The sequence below is a fragment of the Anser anser genome (assembly GCF_964211835.1).
Source record: "Anser anser genome assembly, chromosome: 1".
NCBI lineage: Eukaryota > Metazoa > Chordata > Aves > Anseriformes > Anatidae > Anser > Anser anser.
Window position 1 is genome coordinate 146262593 of NC_139720.1, and position 13257 is coordinate 146275849.

Here is a 13257-nt window from a genome sequence, read left to right on the forward strand (position 1 = left end):
AATGGTTGAGAACTGCAGCTGTGCAAAGATAAAATCTCTTCTAGCAGTGGCTGTACCTCTGTGCCAGATAAATTCTGTGTAGCTTAAATCTTCTGTCTTTTGCACTGGATAAAAGAAAACAAAACAAAACAAAGAAACAACCCTACATATTCAGAGGCCTCAACTGACTCCAATGCCAGAGCTGTTGACAGCAAAGCCAGCACCATTAACTGTGGGAAGCCACATCTTAAAGTGGTTTGGTGCTCACTACCTGCAGTGCATCATCCCCCAATTTGCATAGGAAACCTGCATCCAGTAGCTGCCTCCCTTACTCTCTGCAATGCTGCTAGTTGTCACTGAGGTAGCATATCCCAGTTTAGCACTGGCAAGGGTCACTGATGGCTCATGCTCTCCTTCACAGGCAGCTGAAGGTCTCACATCTTTGATGTTTTGGCGTTGTGCCCCTCTGGCCTTAGCAAGCCAGGCCTGAGGCTTCTACACATTAAAAATGAGGGTCCCAAAGTCTTACACATAGGCATTTCACAGTGCCCAGGAGATGAATAATCACAATCTTTATGGCGATGTTGACTCCTTTCAAGAGACAAACTCTTTTCCAAGAAAGAAAAAGCTTTCCTCTCAAATAACTAGGGATAGGACTAGAGGGAATGGCCTCAAGTTGCACTGGGGAGGTTCAGGTTGGAAGTGAGGAGACATTTCTTCTCAGAAAGAGCAGTCAGGCACTGGGACGGGTTGCCCAGGGAAGTGGTGGAGTCACCGTCCCTGGGGGTGTTCAAGGAAAGGTTGGACGTGGTGCTTAGGGACATGGTTTAGTGGTGACATTGGTGGTAGGGGGGTGGTTGGACCAGATGATCTTGGAGGGCTCTTCCAACCCTAATGGTTCTGTGATTCTGTAGCACACATCCTCATGCCTATGTAAGCACACTCCCTGCCCTCTACAAGCACTTTTCCCACAAGCCACCACTGAATACTGACATCTCTCAAAGACCACAGAGAATTATTGCTTTTATCCTTCACTCCAGAGAGAGATTTTCAACGCTGCAATCTGGTGACATGTTTATCTCAATTAAATATCTGACCTATACACAAAATCTCCCTCTCCTCCCCCCGTGATCCATGGTACTTGTGCTATTTATATCTAAGTCACTTGAGAAGAAAAAGTAAAGGTGACACAGGCTCATCGGGGAATCTCTTTCTCACTTTCCATATTCTTTACACTACTGTTTCCAGATGCTGGGACACAGGGCGTTCATCTTGTTTCCTCAGCCATTTCAAGGTTTATTGACTGTTTAGGAGATGAAAGTTGCACAGCAGGCTCTTGGAGTTGAAAGTTATTTGTTTACCCTTTGATCAAAACCAAATACTTTTCTGCCAGATAAAATGTACAGTCAGGCAAAGTCTTTGAGTAGGTTTCCCTGCAGCAGCGCACATACCCAGCTTAGTTTGTGCTCTGTGGCCCTGTGTAACACGGAGGCCAGGCGAGGTATTTTTGCAGCTAAGGAAAAGACCACTGTCTTTCAGTCCCGGCTCAAACCTAATGAAGGCCTAAAATGGGATTTGTCTGCCCTATTTTTTTTTCTTCATCTAGAAGAGAAGTATTAAAGCCAGAACTTGTCACAACCAGCTTCCTACTTTGAAGTAATTTGCCACCCTTGTTTCCTTGCCATCTTTTGGGTCAACTCTCTCCAGTTATGTGCCATACAGAGGAGTATTTGGATAAAAGGCAGCTCTGGGGAGCAGCACCCTGGCAAGATTTTAGACATCATGAACCAAATTATCTGAGATTAGTGATTTGAGGGATTTGGATTTTCAGAACCTTTCTGACCCATTGAACAATTGTAATCAAATGTTTGGTTTCACGGACCTGATTAAAATGGTTATGTTTACTCTTTGTACGGCTAACATTTTCTACATTAATATTCAGTCAGTTTGTAGGTTGCCTAAATTCCTCCCAAAGATAGTATATTTATTCTTGTGTTTATGAAGTTAAAAATGCATGTGGTTAATCCCTTGTGTGATTGACACTTTTCTCGCAAAAGTAAACACATTATATGTAGTATCTGCCAGATATCCTGCAAAAGACAAAGATTTGTTTTTGGAATTGAGAAGTAGCTGTAACATCTTGCAGTAGTTCCTTGCCAGATGAGTAAGCTACAATATGTTTGATACTACCAAAATTCCATTTCAGCATGTGTTTAAGGCAGACCATTGCAGCTGAAGAAGCGATTCATCTCCAATTAATCCTGCTATCTCATGCCATCTTTTATTTTGGAAATGAGGCATATTGGGGGTGTTTGAATCTATACCGGCTGGTGGCATCTGAAGGAACTGTTGAGATGAATACCCCGCACCTTGAAGCAAGACGTGGCATGCTAACAGGGTAGTTTGTTTGTCTGTTTGCCAGGTACGACCGATCAGCCGCTAATCAAGTCAGGCTCTAGGGCCTAGCTGGCTTGGGTGCCCTCAGCAGCGGTGGGCTATTGGCTAGCAGCAGGCATGGCTATATACCCATCAACAGGGCAGCCAGCCTGCACATGCATGCAGGAGAAGGTGTGTCCCACACCGCATGCCCTCATCTCCCACCGAGCCTCCTAACCTCGTGTTTTCACCTACCTCTCCGCCTCCTTCCCACATCTCGCAGTGGGGCTCTCCCTCGCACCCTTGCCTCGCCTCCTAGTACAGACCCAACCTCACCAGAATTGTGCTTACCCTGCCCTCACCCACTCCTGCTTTCTGGGGTAGAAGCACACATTTTGGGACCGGCTGGGGTCCTGCAGCCAGGCAGGGTGAGCTGAGCAGCCAGGCTGCACACACACGGGTCAGGGGAGTACCTCCATACGGGCTGTCACCGCTCACCAGGAGCTCTGCAGGGTGGTATTTATCCCTGGCTAAGGGGAGCTCCTCTGCTTTAGGAAAAGTAGTAGCTGTTAATAACCAATCCTCCTCCTTTGAAGTGGCTTGCAGGGTACCAACCACACATGGTTCAGCAGCATCTGAATTAGGTAATTGCTATTTGTATACATAAATAAATGCTCGGGGAGCTTTTTATCAACCACTGCTTTCAAATCCAGCAGGCAAAGTACTCCAATTCTTTTTCATGGTAAGGACTTTTAAAAGAACAGAACATGGAGGGGACTTTGTTTTTACATGCATCAGGTTTCTCTGGGGGACTGGCTGTTTTCGTCTTTTTTTATTATTATTTATTTTTCTCCTGGTCTGCTCCAGATTCTGAGCGAGCATCCAAGTCATTTGCTCATTCAGAGGGAGCCTCAGTTTTGCTTTTCACTTTCTCACTTTATTTACGCTTTAAAGGAGAATGCAGTCTTCTTGGGGGGATTACGTCTGCTTTAGAGTGCTACTGCAGGGCTGTCCCCGCTCCCCACAGCCTGAGAGTGGCTATTGCACACACGAATGTGTACTGCCAACATGTTGCACACACTTGCATATATTTTTTTTTCAACCAGCAAACTACAGGCATTCCCCTTTTGTCAATGAAATATACAGTTATACCTCTTATCATTGCTGGCTATCACACTCCAACATTAACAGCTGTATCACTTTGAAACCAAAGGATGTAAAAAGGTGTGATGTACTTTTACAAGGATCTATAAAGCGTCCCATGTTTTCTTCATAGCTGAACTGAATAAAAAATTATAGAGATTTGTGTTGTCTTGCACCTACTTGGTTAAATAAAGATAACTACTGCATGGGACATCTTAACAGATGAAAACTGGAGTATAACAGAACAATAGCAGGTCCTAAAATCGAAGCTTCTGATCTCTCCCCAAATGTTCAGCATTTGCTTCCTTTGTTGGCAAGGCTATTTGGAAGCAGAAATTGTTCTACTGGAGACTGACATTGTTTGAACATCATAATCATCGCTAAAAAACTTCATATTGAGTTTCCAGATGATCTGAGTCAAAACCAGATGAAATGCACAGAAATTGTCGAGCACTTACATTCTTTGGTGTTAGGAGGCGCCAACAAGCACGAGTAGCAAACCATCCCGTATATGTTTCGAGGTCTGTTTTCCAGCATGTAGTAACTGAAACGAAGGGCAAGATGAGGCAAAACAGTGTAAATTAATATACTGCAACTGAGCATGGTTCAGCAGCAACCAATTACACTGAGATAAAATCATGTAAAAAAAATACACCAACTTTTATAAGCAATTTGATGCAAAGATTATTCTTTTTTTTTTTTTTTTTTTAACTGCCTGAATAGAGACAGTGTTTCTCTTCTTCCTTTTACCCCTAAAAGACAATTAATCAACCATCAAGCCTACATGACAAGGAGTAGTATCATTGCCTAAAACAACATGATTCTCCCTGTTGAGTTCAAGCTGCAGTTTACGGCATGCCCTGAAATAAGACCTTTCAAAATAAAAGAGCATTATTTTCTGAAACAGCAGTCTTTCAGGCAAGACCACCAGCTGGATATGGTTGGCTAATTCTCTTCACAAGCACTGTAAGAATAATCTTAGTAACAACAGAGCCAAATCTGAATAACAAATGCAGGAAAACACCACCCTTACAGGGGAAGCCAGATTAGGCTTCACAGTTTTTTTTCTCTAAGTTCATTGCTGTATCGTTTATAAGAAAGCCCTTGATCATAGAGTTACAGCATGAAGGAAAACTTTCCATAATTTGAACTTCTGGGCTGCCAATAAAGTTAGTCTTGAAATAAGGTAATTGGTTATGCAAGAATAGGATCCACAGACAATATAATGAGTAAATTACATCCAAATCATACACAGTTGATGTTACGGATATGCCTTTACAAATCACTTGCTAAATTTTAATGAAGAAATGAACAGTCCTAATCTATTCTATGTAGATGAGTACTCAACATAATAAACATTTTAAGCAACAATTAATCCATTCTCTGCTCTTACATACCTGTCTATGTATGTGCAGAATGTTTTTTTCTGGAAAATGTATACATTAGAAAATCACTGCTGAAACTGTCCATCAAAATCAGTTGCTCTCTAATGAATGGCCCAGCCTTCAAACAAACTATAAATGTCCAGGAAATGGACACTGAGATACAAGGTGGAAGGTGGTGCTTGGAGGTACCTCAGAGAGCATGCAAACTGAACATAGTTCCCCTTTTTTTTCTTACTGGTATTAAAAGATTCACCCTCACTCTTCCCTTTGGCTTCTGTGCCCCATGCCCCTTCTGACACTCTGCCCTTCTCTCAAGAGCAAAACTTCATCTTTTGTCTCTTGTGGGGGCCTGCAGAATACTAGGTTGCAAAGCAGTTAATAAAAAAGCAGTAAATGACTGCCAAACCACAATAAAAAAAAAAAGAAAAAAAAAGAGAGAGAGAGAGAGAGAGTGGCAGGCCAAAGATACACATAAAACTATAAAGAAAAATACTGGACAGCTAGGATTCACAATGTAATAGCCGCAGTGGTTTAGGGAAGATAAACAGCCCTTCCAACAGACTGTTGGAATTACCAACATGTAATTAATTCACACTGGTGGAATATTTCTTGGTTTTCACCACAATGGAGAATGCTGGAGGATGGGTAAATAAGACTGAAGATGATGTTCATTGGCAAGCAACTGTTCACCCAGGTGAGTAGGAAGTTCTGCAGTTTCAGACATTGATGGTTCACCCCTATGAAGTACTGGCAACAGACTGATGTTTCTGGCTATTTTGCAATGCACCGAGTATTAAAAGCAATGTTGGAAGTATCTGATCTCTTTATATCACTAACTATAGAGAAGAAGTGGCCATTAAAAAAATCATGAATTTTCATGGTTCTACTCTTCCACTTATTATTTCTGTTTCCTTAGCACTCCCAGGCTTTGGATTTTGAAGGAAAAACAAAAGAGCAGAGCCTAGACTGAAACGTGGATGTGCTTCCCAAAAGGTGGGACCTGGTGCTTAGGGACCTGGTTTAGTGGGCGACATTGGTGGTAGGGTGATAGTTGGACCAGATGACCTTGGAGGGCTTTTCCAACCTTAATGATTCTATGATTCCTTCTTAACACCATGATGGTTTATCCTGGGCTAATCTTGGTGGTACCATGTCACATTCAGGGACTTGGTCCCAGAAGCAGAATCTGGAGCCCCGGGTTTAGGTCTGCCTCCTGCAGGGACCAGGACACCTGGGACCAGGGGAATCTGTGTTTTCAGCAGGTGACAGTCTGCAGAGAGGTAACAGGGAGGTGGTGAGCACAGAAGTGAAAGCATCTGCTGCCTTACCCAGAACTGCAGGGGGAGACTTTATCTTGTAAGAAACACACTGCTAAACCTTGTCATTCTGAAAACGGAGAAAAAAGCTTGTTTTAAAACACCTCCGAGAGGAGAATTGGACCTGGTGTAACCATGGACAAACACATTAAAAGGGGAAGAGTTGGTAGCTGAGGCATTTCTGACTACATTTTACAGAAATATTATCCCTTTGCATTCTGTCTTGTGAGAAGGCCAGTGCTTCGAGCTGAAAGTAGCTGCTGGGACAGCATTAGGGGAAGATATCATATATGTCTGCCCTGTTCTTACTCATCTGTAGGTATCCACTCATGGCTGCTGCTGGCCTAAAAAGACCTTTGCTTTGACCCGCTGTGGCTGCTCCTCGTGGGTTATGATCTCCAACATACTCCAAGAACACCTAACGGGTCATCCCATTGAGGGAGGGGACTCTGAGTTGTACCTAATTTCCCCATTATTGACCTATCCTATTCACCATGATGGAAGTGCTTCTGCATAGGAGCAGAGGGTAAAGCCTGCAGTGCCCCAGGCTATTAGGTCTAGGTACCTCCAGAGATCACTGGCGGACTAACTTTGATTTTGAAAACCACAGCTTTGGAGATAAGCCTTTAAATTCTTCCCAGGTCACAGTCTTGCAACATTCTTGTAAGCCTGACCAATAGTGTTATTCCTATTTTACATGAAAGGGAACCTGAACACAGAGAAACAATGGATGCTCTTGTACCAAAGGTCTCCTTCCTTAAAAGAGAACATCAGTAATACTGTAAAAAATATGAAGGAAAAATACCTAATTATCTGCTGTCAACTTTAAAGCAAATGATAGAAGAAGACATTTGCAGCCACTGGTAAAGGTCGCTAGTTCAGTGGTGCTTTGTCTAAAAACTTTTGGTCAGAACGTGCCATTCTCATCTTTTCTTCAGGCTGCTTTGCTGAGCTGGTGGGAAATACCAAAAAGACGAGATGCCCCCAGACAGAGACTGCAACATGCGGGCTGTTACCTGGGGAAGGTCTGCAACATGTTACTGAAGCACAGTCCTCTGAAAATGTAGACCTTAATTTTCCACTTCCACTCTCAGAGGTTCCTTGAGTTCCCTGGGCAAGGGAGTGCTGTCAGATGCCACTCATACAGGCACCTGGATGTCCCTGTGCCACTGGGGCAATAGCAAAGGGTCAGCATTGCCCACCAGCTCTCTTGCTCTGATGTAGGGCTTCTGTGTTCCCCCCCCACACACAGAGAAGAAACCTCTGGGCTCTCCAAGTTGCATCAAGACGGCTTCAGAGCTTGTTTCAGCCCAGATGTAATTTATCCCGAGACTTTAATCTCTTCAAGCTCAGAGTAAGTGCATGTTTCTCCTTAGCTGCTGGCCTTGCCAAAGCGACCCAGGAGCTGCACACAGCCAGCCTACGGCAGGCCAATTTCTGCTGCAGGTTACACCTGTGCAAACAGGATGTTTTCAGATTACTCCCCAAGCACCAGCTGTGCAAGCTGATTATTTTCAGCCAGCACCCCACTCCCACCTGGGTGACCTCATTAGTCCTGACAAAATTGCAAAACGGCGACTGTGGCCACTATTTAACTTTCTTGCTCTTTATGATGTATGAGGGGAAGTCAAGAGGGAGTTCTTTTCAAATCACATCATCAGTTTGCTTGGCTGGCAGTTAGACAAGTCCTCCTTTATATTTGTAAACTGTGAAAATTTCACACAGACTCGCTGATATAATAAACCTGGAGCCTTGCAGAGTCTCTTTAGCAGTTATAAGCAGAGTTTCCTGCGTTATAAGCTGTGTGGGCTATGCTGCGTCTGCAAATTGCACAAAAGCCAAATGTTGGGAGGAGGTGAATATCTAAACCAACAAGCCACAGTGGCAGAAATTGAAAATGTAGGTAAAGTGAGGTTGTGTTATAGAGTATTTGCTTACGCTACACACACACACAAATAAAAATTAAAATAAAAAAAAAATGAAAGCACATGCATGCTTGGATTTTCAGGCTTCCAAAGGTAACTTAGTGAAGAATATATTACTAATATATTCAGTGTAGCAACTGCTTTCTCATCATTACTATCAGAATTACACTGAGCTTAACAGGCATTAAAAAGATGGACAATAAAACAGCTTATATTTTAGCCCCTTCAACAAGCTCTGGAACTTGTTTTTACTCTGAATGAGAGCACACGCACTACATTAGCAGCCCCTTACACCCGTTTCTCTCTGTTGACTAAACACGAACCATCTCCTAACAGCTCTGTTAGCTAACACTGTCAGCTACTGACAAATTTGCCAGCTGGTCACATTTGGAGAAGAGAGATTATGTGTTCGTGGACACAGACTTCCAGTGCCAGCATGGACCTACAGGGAATCCAGGACATCTTCACGAAGCTTATTCATAGGATGCAGGACCTATGAATAAGCTATGAATGAGGACAATGGGGACTTCCAATGTTGTAGCTAGAGGCCAAGATGTACTTCTTAGAGCATCTACAACATCACTGCACACCTATACTACATGAACTACTTCCTTTCTGTTTCTATGAACAGGAGAAATTTCAGTTTTTCTAGTTTGTTCCCAACAGTTGTTTCTTCAGTCACTGAGATTTCAGTACTATTGATGAGGTCTTCTGATTTACTAAATTCACCAATACTTTTGAAATATTTACACTTACTGTTTTAGCAGGGACTAAAAGGTGTAAGTCACCAATATTGTACTACAACCAGCTAGGACATGAAGAGAAACTGTCAGAGATTTTGACATTAAAAAAAGTATTCTGCTGTGCCTTGGGTAAAGCAAAGGTCTGTAGTTGAATACTTACCCTGGGAGACAAGGTCCACACTCTGCATCGTTCTCCTGATCGCCTGGTGTCAGGACTGTGGCTCGAAAAAATCCCTCACAGTCTTTGTGCCGTCTGCATATCTGGTAACCTCCTCTGGAAAACTTCTCTGACGGGCAGGGGATGCAGCCATAGTCCTCGTCTTTGGTGCCATATCCGCAGGTCTGCAACAACACAAAATCGTTGGAAAGCAGGCCTGTGTTGCACACTGGCTTCTAGGAAAAGGGAATGCAATACCTGGCACAGTATAGTACCAAGTCCCTTAACATCTGTCCTAAAAAGGCCAGGGAAGGACATAAGAAAAAACACACTCTGCCCTGGAGAGGAAAATGGGAGCTGGGATGTCATACTCCTTGACAGTGACCCCTCAGGGCTATTTAAATCATGTTGCAGCCTTAGAAGTGAATTTCAGCTGCTGCTCAGATAAAAAATGAACTGAAAATTGGAGAATTGAGAATAAAATTGCAGTGGAAACAGAGTTCCAGCAGGGATATCGGTGATCTTGTTTTCATGACAGGAGAGGCCACAAGGACCGTTAGAAAAAGCAAGGTTTGCATGAGGTTTGGTAACCCCTGAACTCACGTGTCCCAGATGAATGTTACGTTTAGATTAAATAAAACTAATACGAAGTGGTTATTATTCAAACATCCTTGTTCAGGACTACCAACTGTGTGAAATTCTTGCAATGGGATGTTTATCCCATTAAAACCAAACAGGATTTCAGTAATTTATTTTTTAATATGCAACAATTATCTGCTGTAAATCAAATGGTTACTTAGGAACTGTAATTTAAAATGTGGCAGAAGCTTCCAAGTTCCTCTAGTGCCAAAATATCTTAGCGGGAGAGAGAAATTAAATTCTCTGTGTGGGGGGCCAGCGAGCATGCCAGACTAACCTATTTATCACACAATGCTGGAATGGCACTGTCAGGTATTAAATAGCCGTTGAGATGAGAACGTACCGGCAGAGAATGGGTGTGAAGCTTTTACCTTACAACTTTTGACATACTACTTTTAACAGGCTGCTCCTGGCACGCAGCATATGGGTGTGTGGGTGCATGGTGCCTGCCCCCACAGCACACTCGTGCATGCGTGCGCTCCCATCCGAGGGATGCGTGGCCTAAAATTGCTCACGCATCCCTTTCTTTCCCTATTTTTTCTCATACCAATGCATTACCACCTTGTAACAAAGCATTTGTTTTTAGGCAGGGCATTTTCCATCCTAGAATTGCCTGCCGGCTCGCTAGGCATGGGAGAGACTCATGTTGTAGACTGAGTGCGGCCCCCTTGGCCACCTCTCACGTTGTGTTGGCAGCTCAAGACACGTGTCCCCCAGCCAGAGGAGGATGCTGAAGTTACCATGTACGGCTCTTCACCCGGCTCGCACTTGGGACAGTCGTGGCACATGCCGGTGGTTTGGTTGTAGTATTCGTTCTCGCCGCAGTTGGAGTATTCAGCGCTGGCGGAGTACACCAGGGAAACCTGCACCACAGACACCAGAGCATCACTGCCACCGCCTCCCTCCAACACACCTTGTCCCCTCCCCTTGCCCAGCCATTACAGTGGGTCTGACCTTGTGCCATGAGGCATCCCCAAAGCTAACATTCAGGTGCTGAAGTAGTGCCGCTGCATGGGATGGAGGCGGTCATGGATTTCAGCAATTTGGTCCTGTTAAGAGTTTCTCAGAGCACCGACCTTTGTGCCTGTTGTCATGGCTGCTCCTCAAAATATTGAAGGCCGTGGTTCCTGACCTGTTATTTCTCCTTCTCTCTGGTGCAGTAAATGCCCGAGTTTACTCTCTCCCCGCTCCCAACTCTAATGAGCCTTCACAAATGTGACTGTAAGGGACAACTATAACAACCTGAGATAACGAGTTGCCTCGGGCCTCAACAGTGATACGGCTGAGTTTCATGTGACATCCAGGCTAATCAGCTCCTCCAGAGCCTGGTGGGCTGGAGCAGATGTCTTTTCCGCTTCTGCTCCATTTTGGGTCCTTCTCCTCCCTCCTCCTCCCTATTAACTTCTCCCACACACTGGGAAATACAGATTTAAACAGATGTTCCAGTCTAAGTGGCACTGAAGGAGATGCTTAAGTGTTTTATTGAATGGAAACTGATCCCTGCACCAGTGTCCGGTGCTCAGCTGTCTGTAGGTGTGTCTTAGCAATTCATAGATGTTTGCAAAGACTCGAGCAGAACCCAGTGATCTTTGCGCGCTGGAAATGCCTGCATGCATGTGGATACCTACCACCAGAAAAGGGAACACATGAGTCCATTTACATTCACCCAGGTGAGCCATGTTCTCTTGATATTTTACCTGAAACGATAGAATTGGTGATTGTTTATGAACATCAGTAAATATTTGTGTGTGTTGCCAAAACAAGAACAGAAGGGCTCATCATCAGAACAAAGGTAAACGGGAGTGATGCCTGGAGCTATACGGAGGTCTAAACAAAGAGAGGGGAGATGTGCACGTGCACTCACACACACACACACTGCTGCACATCTGCCTCTCTGAGAAGGCTCACTGCATGAGGCAGCCTGGCCTTGCAATCTGCATACAAATTTGTCAGAGATGAGGCTACGAACCCTGGCATTTGCTGGCTTATGGAGAAGTCCTCCTATGGAGGTACCGAGAGCTACATCATGATCACTAAATAAAAGAGGGCTGGGGGTCAGTAGCCCAGCCCGGCTTGTGTCCTCACCCCACCACATCAGATTTGTCAAGAAAAGATCTAGATGAAGCATCTAAAAGCTGAGCCAGGGAGTGACCTGATAGCGAGTGGCACAGGCAGCCACCTTCCTCGCTGGCTCCCACAGACCTGCTGGGAAAGCCCAGAGCTGCCTTTGCTAACAAGCCTTGGCTTCTTTTCGTAGGCAAAGCTGTAGATTTAAGAGCTTTAACTCAAGGAGGAAGCTGAACTTTGTATTTTAAGTGCTATTACAATGGCTGGGGGGGAATAAAGGCTGTGATCTCTATTGTAAACACACGTGCTAATTTATTTCATTTTTTTTCAAATTCAGTTCTATGAATAACTTTGAATAAGAGCTAATGTTGCATATTCATGTACTGGATTTCTTTCTAAGGGATAAAAAGAGACAGGAAAAAGCAACACAAATTGTTTCTCTAGCATGATACAATATATTTAATGGTATTGTTACAGCACATAGTATGCCCTAGGGATCTTACAGCTTCAAATTGCAAATGTTTGAGATACATTTGCAACACTTTGGTCCTAGTAGATGTAAACTGCTTTTTAAATTTTCCACATCTCAAATACTGCAAGGTTTTTTGGCTCCCAGAAGAGTACAATTGCTGCTTTGTGCCACTTTCAAGCATACAATCTCCACTAGAGCAGCACTGTAGAATTTGAGATAGCCACTAACATTTACATTTTTAAACACTAAATGGATTAAGCAAAGATTATATCACGCCGGCATCAAGCTAGGAACTTGCTTTATATGTTCCTTCTAGCAACTGGGCTAGCTGAGACAGGTAACCGGGTGGGTGGGTGGGTGGACAAGCTGAATTATAAGTATATTCTTTTCTGCAGGAAATTGCACTTTGAAACCTAGAAACAAAAGAGAATCAGAGATAAATTGTCCTAAAGCTGGAGGTGAGAGATGGAAAATAGTCATGCAATTGCATAAACTGTCAAACATTTAAGTTGGACAAAGGCTTTGGCTATGACAGTATAGTTGGAAAAGTTGGAAAAGTTCCAGGAATATAATCTTCACACACATGTCTGTTAAATTGAATCCTAATTATAAGAGAGCTTGTTAGACTTCATAAATGAATATTATCAAGGCTGTTTCCACACTGGTATTGCAAAGTCATCACATTTATTATAAATTGGGTCTGGACACAGAATTTCAGTGGTGAAGTTTGAATCTGTAACTTTACAGTAAAAGCATGTCTTACAGTAAAAACATGCTTCAGTTGCTTTCAAGCCACCCAGATGTTTACTGTTTGAGGTACTTACATGCAATCATGGCCAGATTTGAAAAATGGAAACGAAGTATAAGCCTATTAATGTATAATACAATCTTCTCTATCCATTTGGTATTTATTTACATAAAATGTTGAAAGTGTCAAGTTATACATACATACATAAAATATTTTTCTATCTCAATATAAATATACATGTAGGGGTATGTTTTGTGTGTAAACATACATTTTTTCCCCCTGCATTCTGTCATTACACATGGCAATA

The 13257-nt window shown here is 43.3% G+C and overlaps 1 protein-coding gene across 2 annotated transcripts in view; it reads right to left on the minus strand.

The window, feature by feature from the left end:
* LOC310892162 (tumor necrosis factor receptor superfamily member EDAR-like) overlaps positions 1–13257 on the minus strand; it is a 76354-nt gene that overhangs the window by 39583 nt on the left and 23514 nt on the right. For both annotated transcript variants that reach the window (XM_083819549.1, XM_083819548.1), the window contains exons 2-5: positions 11292–11360; positions 10404–10526; positions 9028–9209; positions 3957–4042 (exon numbers count right to left, since the gene is read on the minus strand). In XM_083819549.1, coding sequence (XP_083675675.1) covers positions 3957–4042; positions 9028–9209; positions 10404–10526; positions 11292–11342 — 442 coding nt within the window. In that variant the 5' untranslated portion in view covers positions 11343–11360. The remainder of the gene's footprint in view (positions 1–3956; positions 4043–9027; positions 9210–10403; positions 10527–11291; positions 11361–13257) is intronic.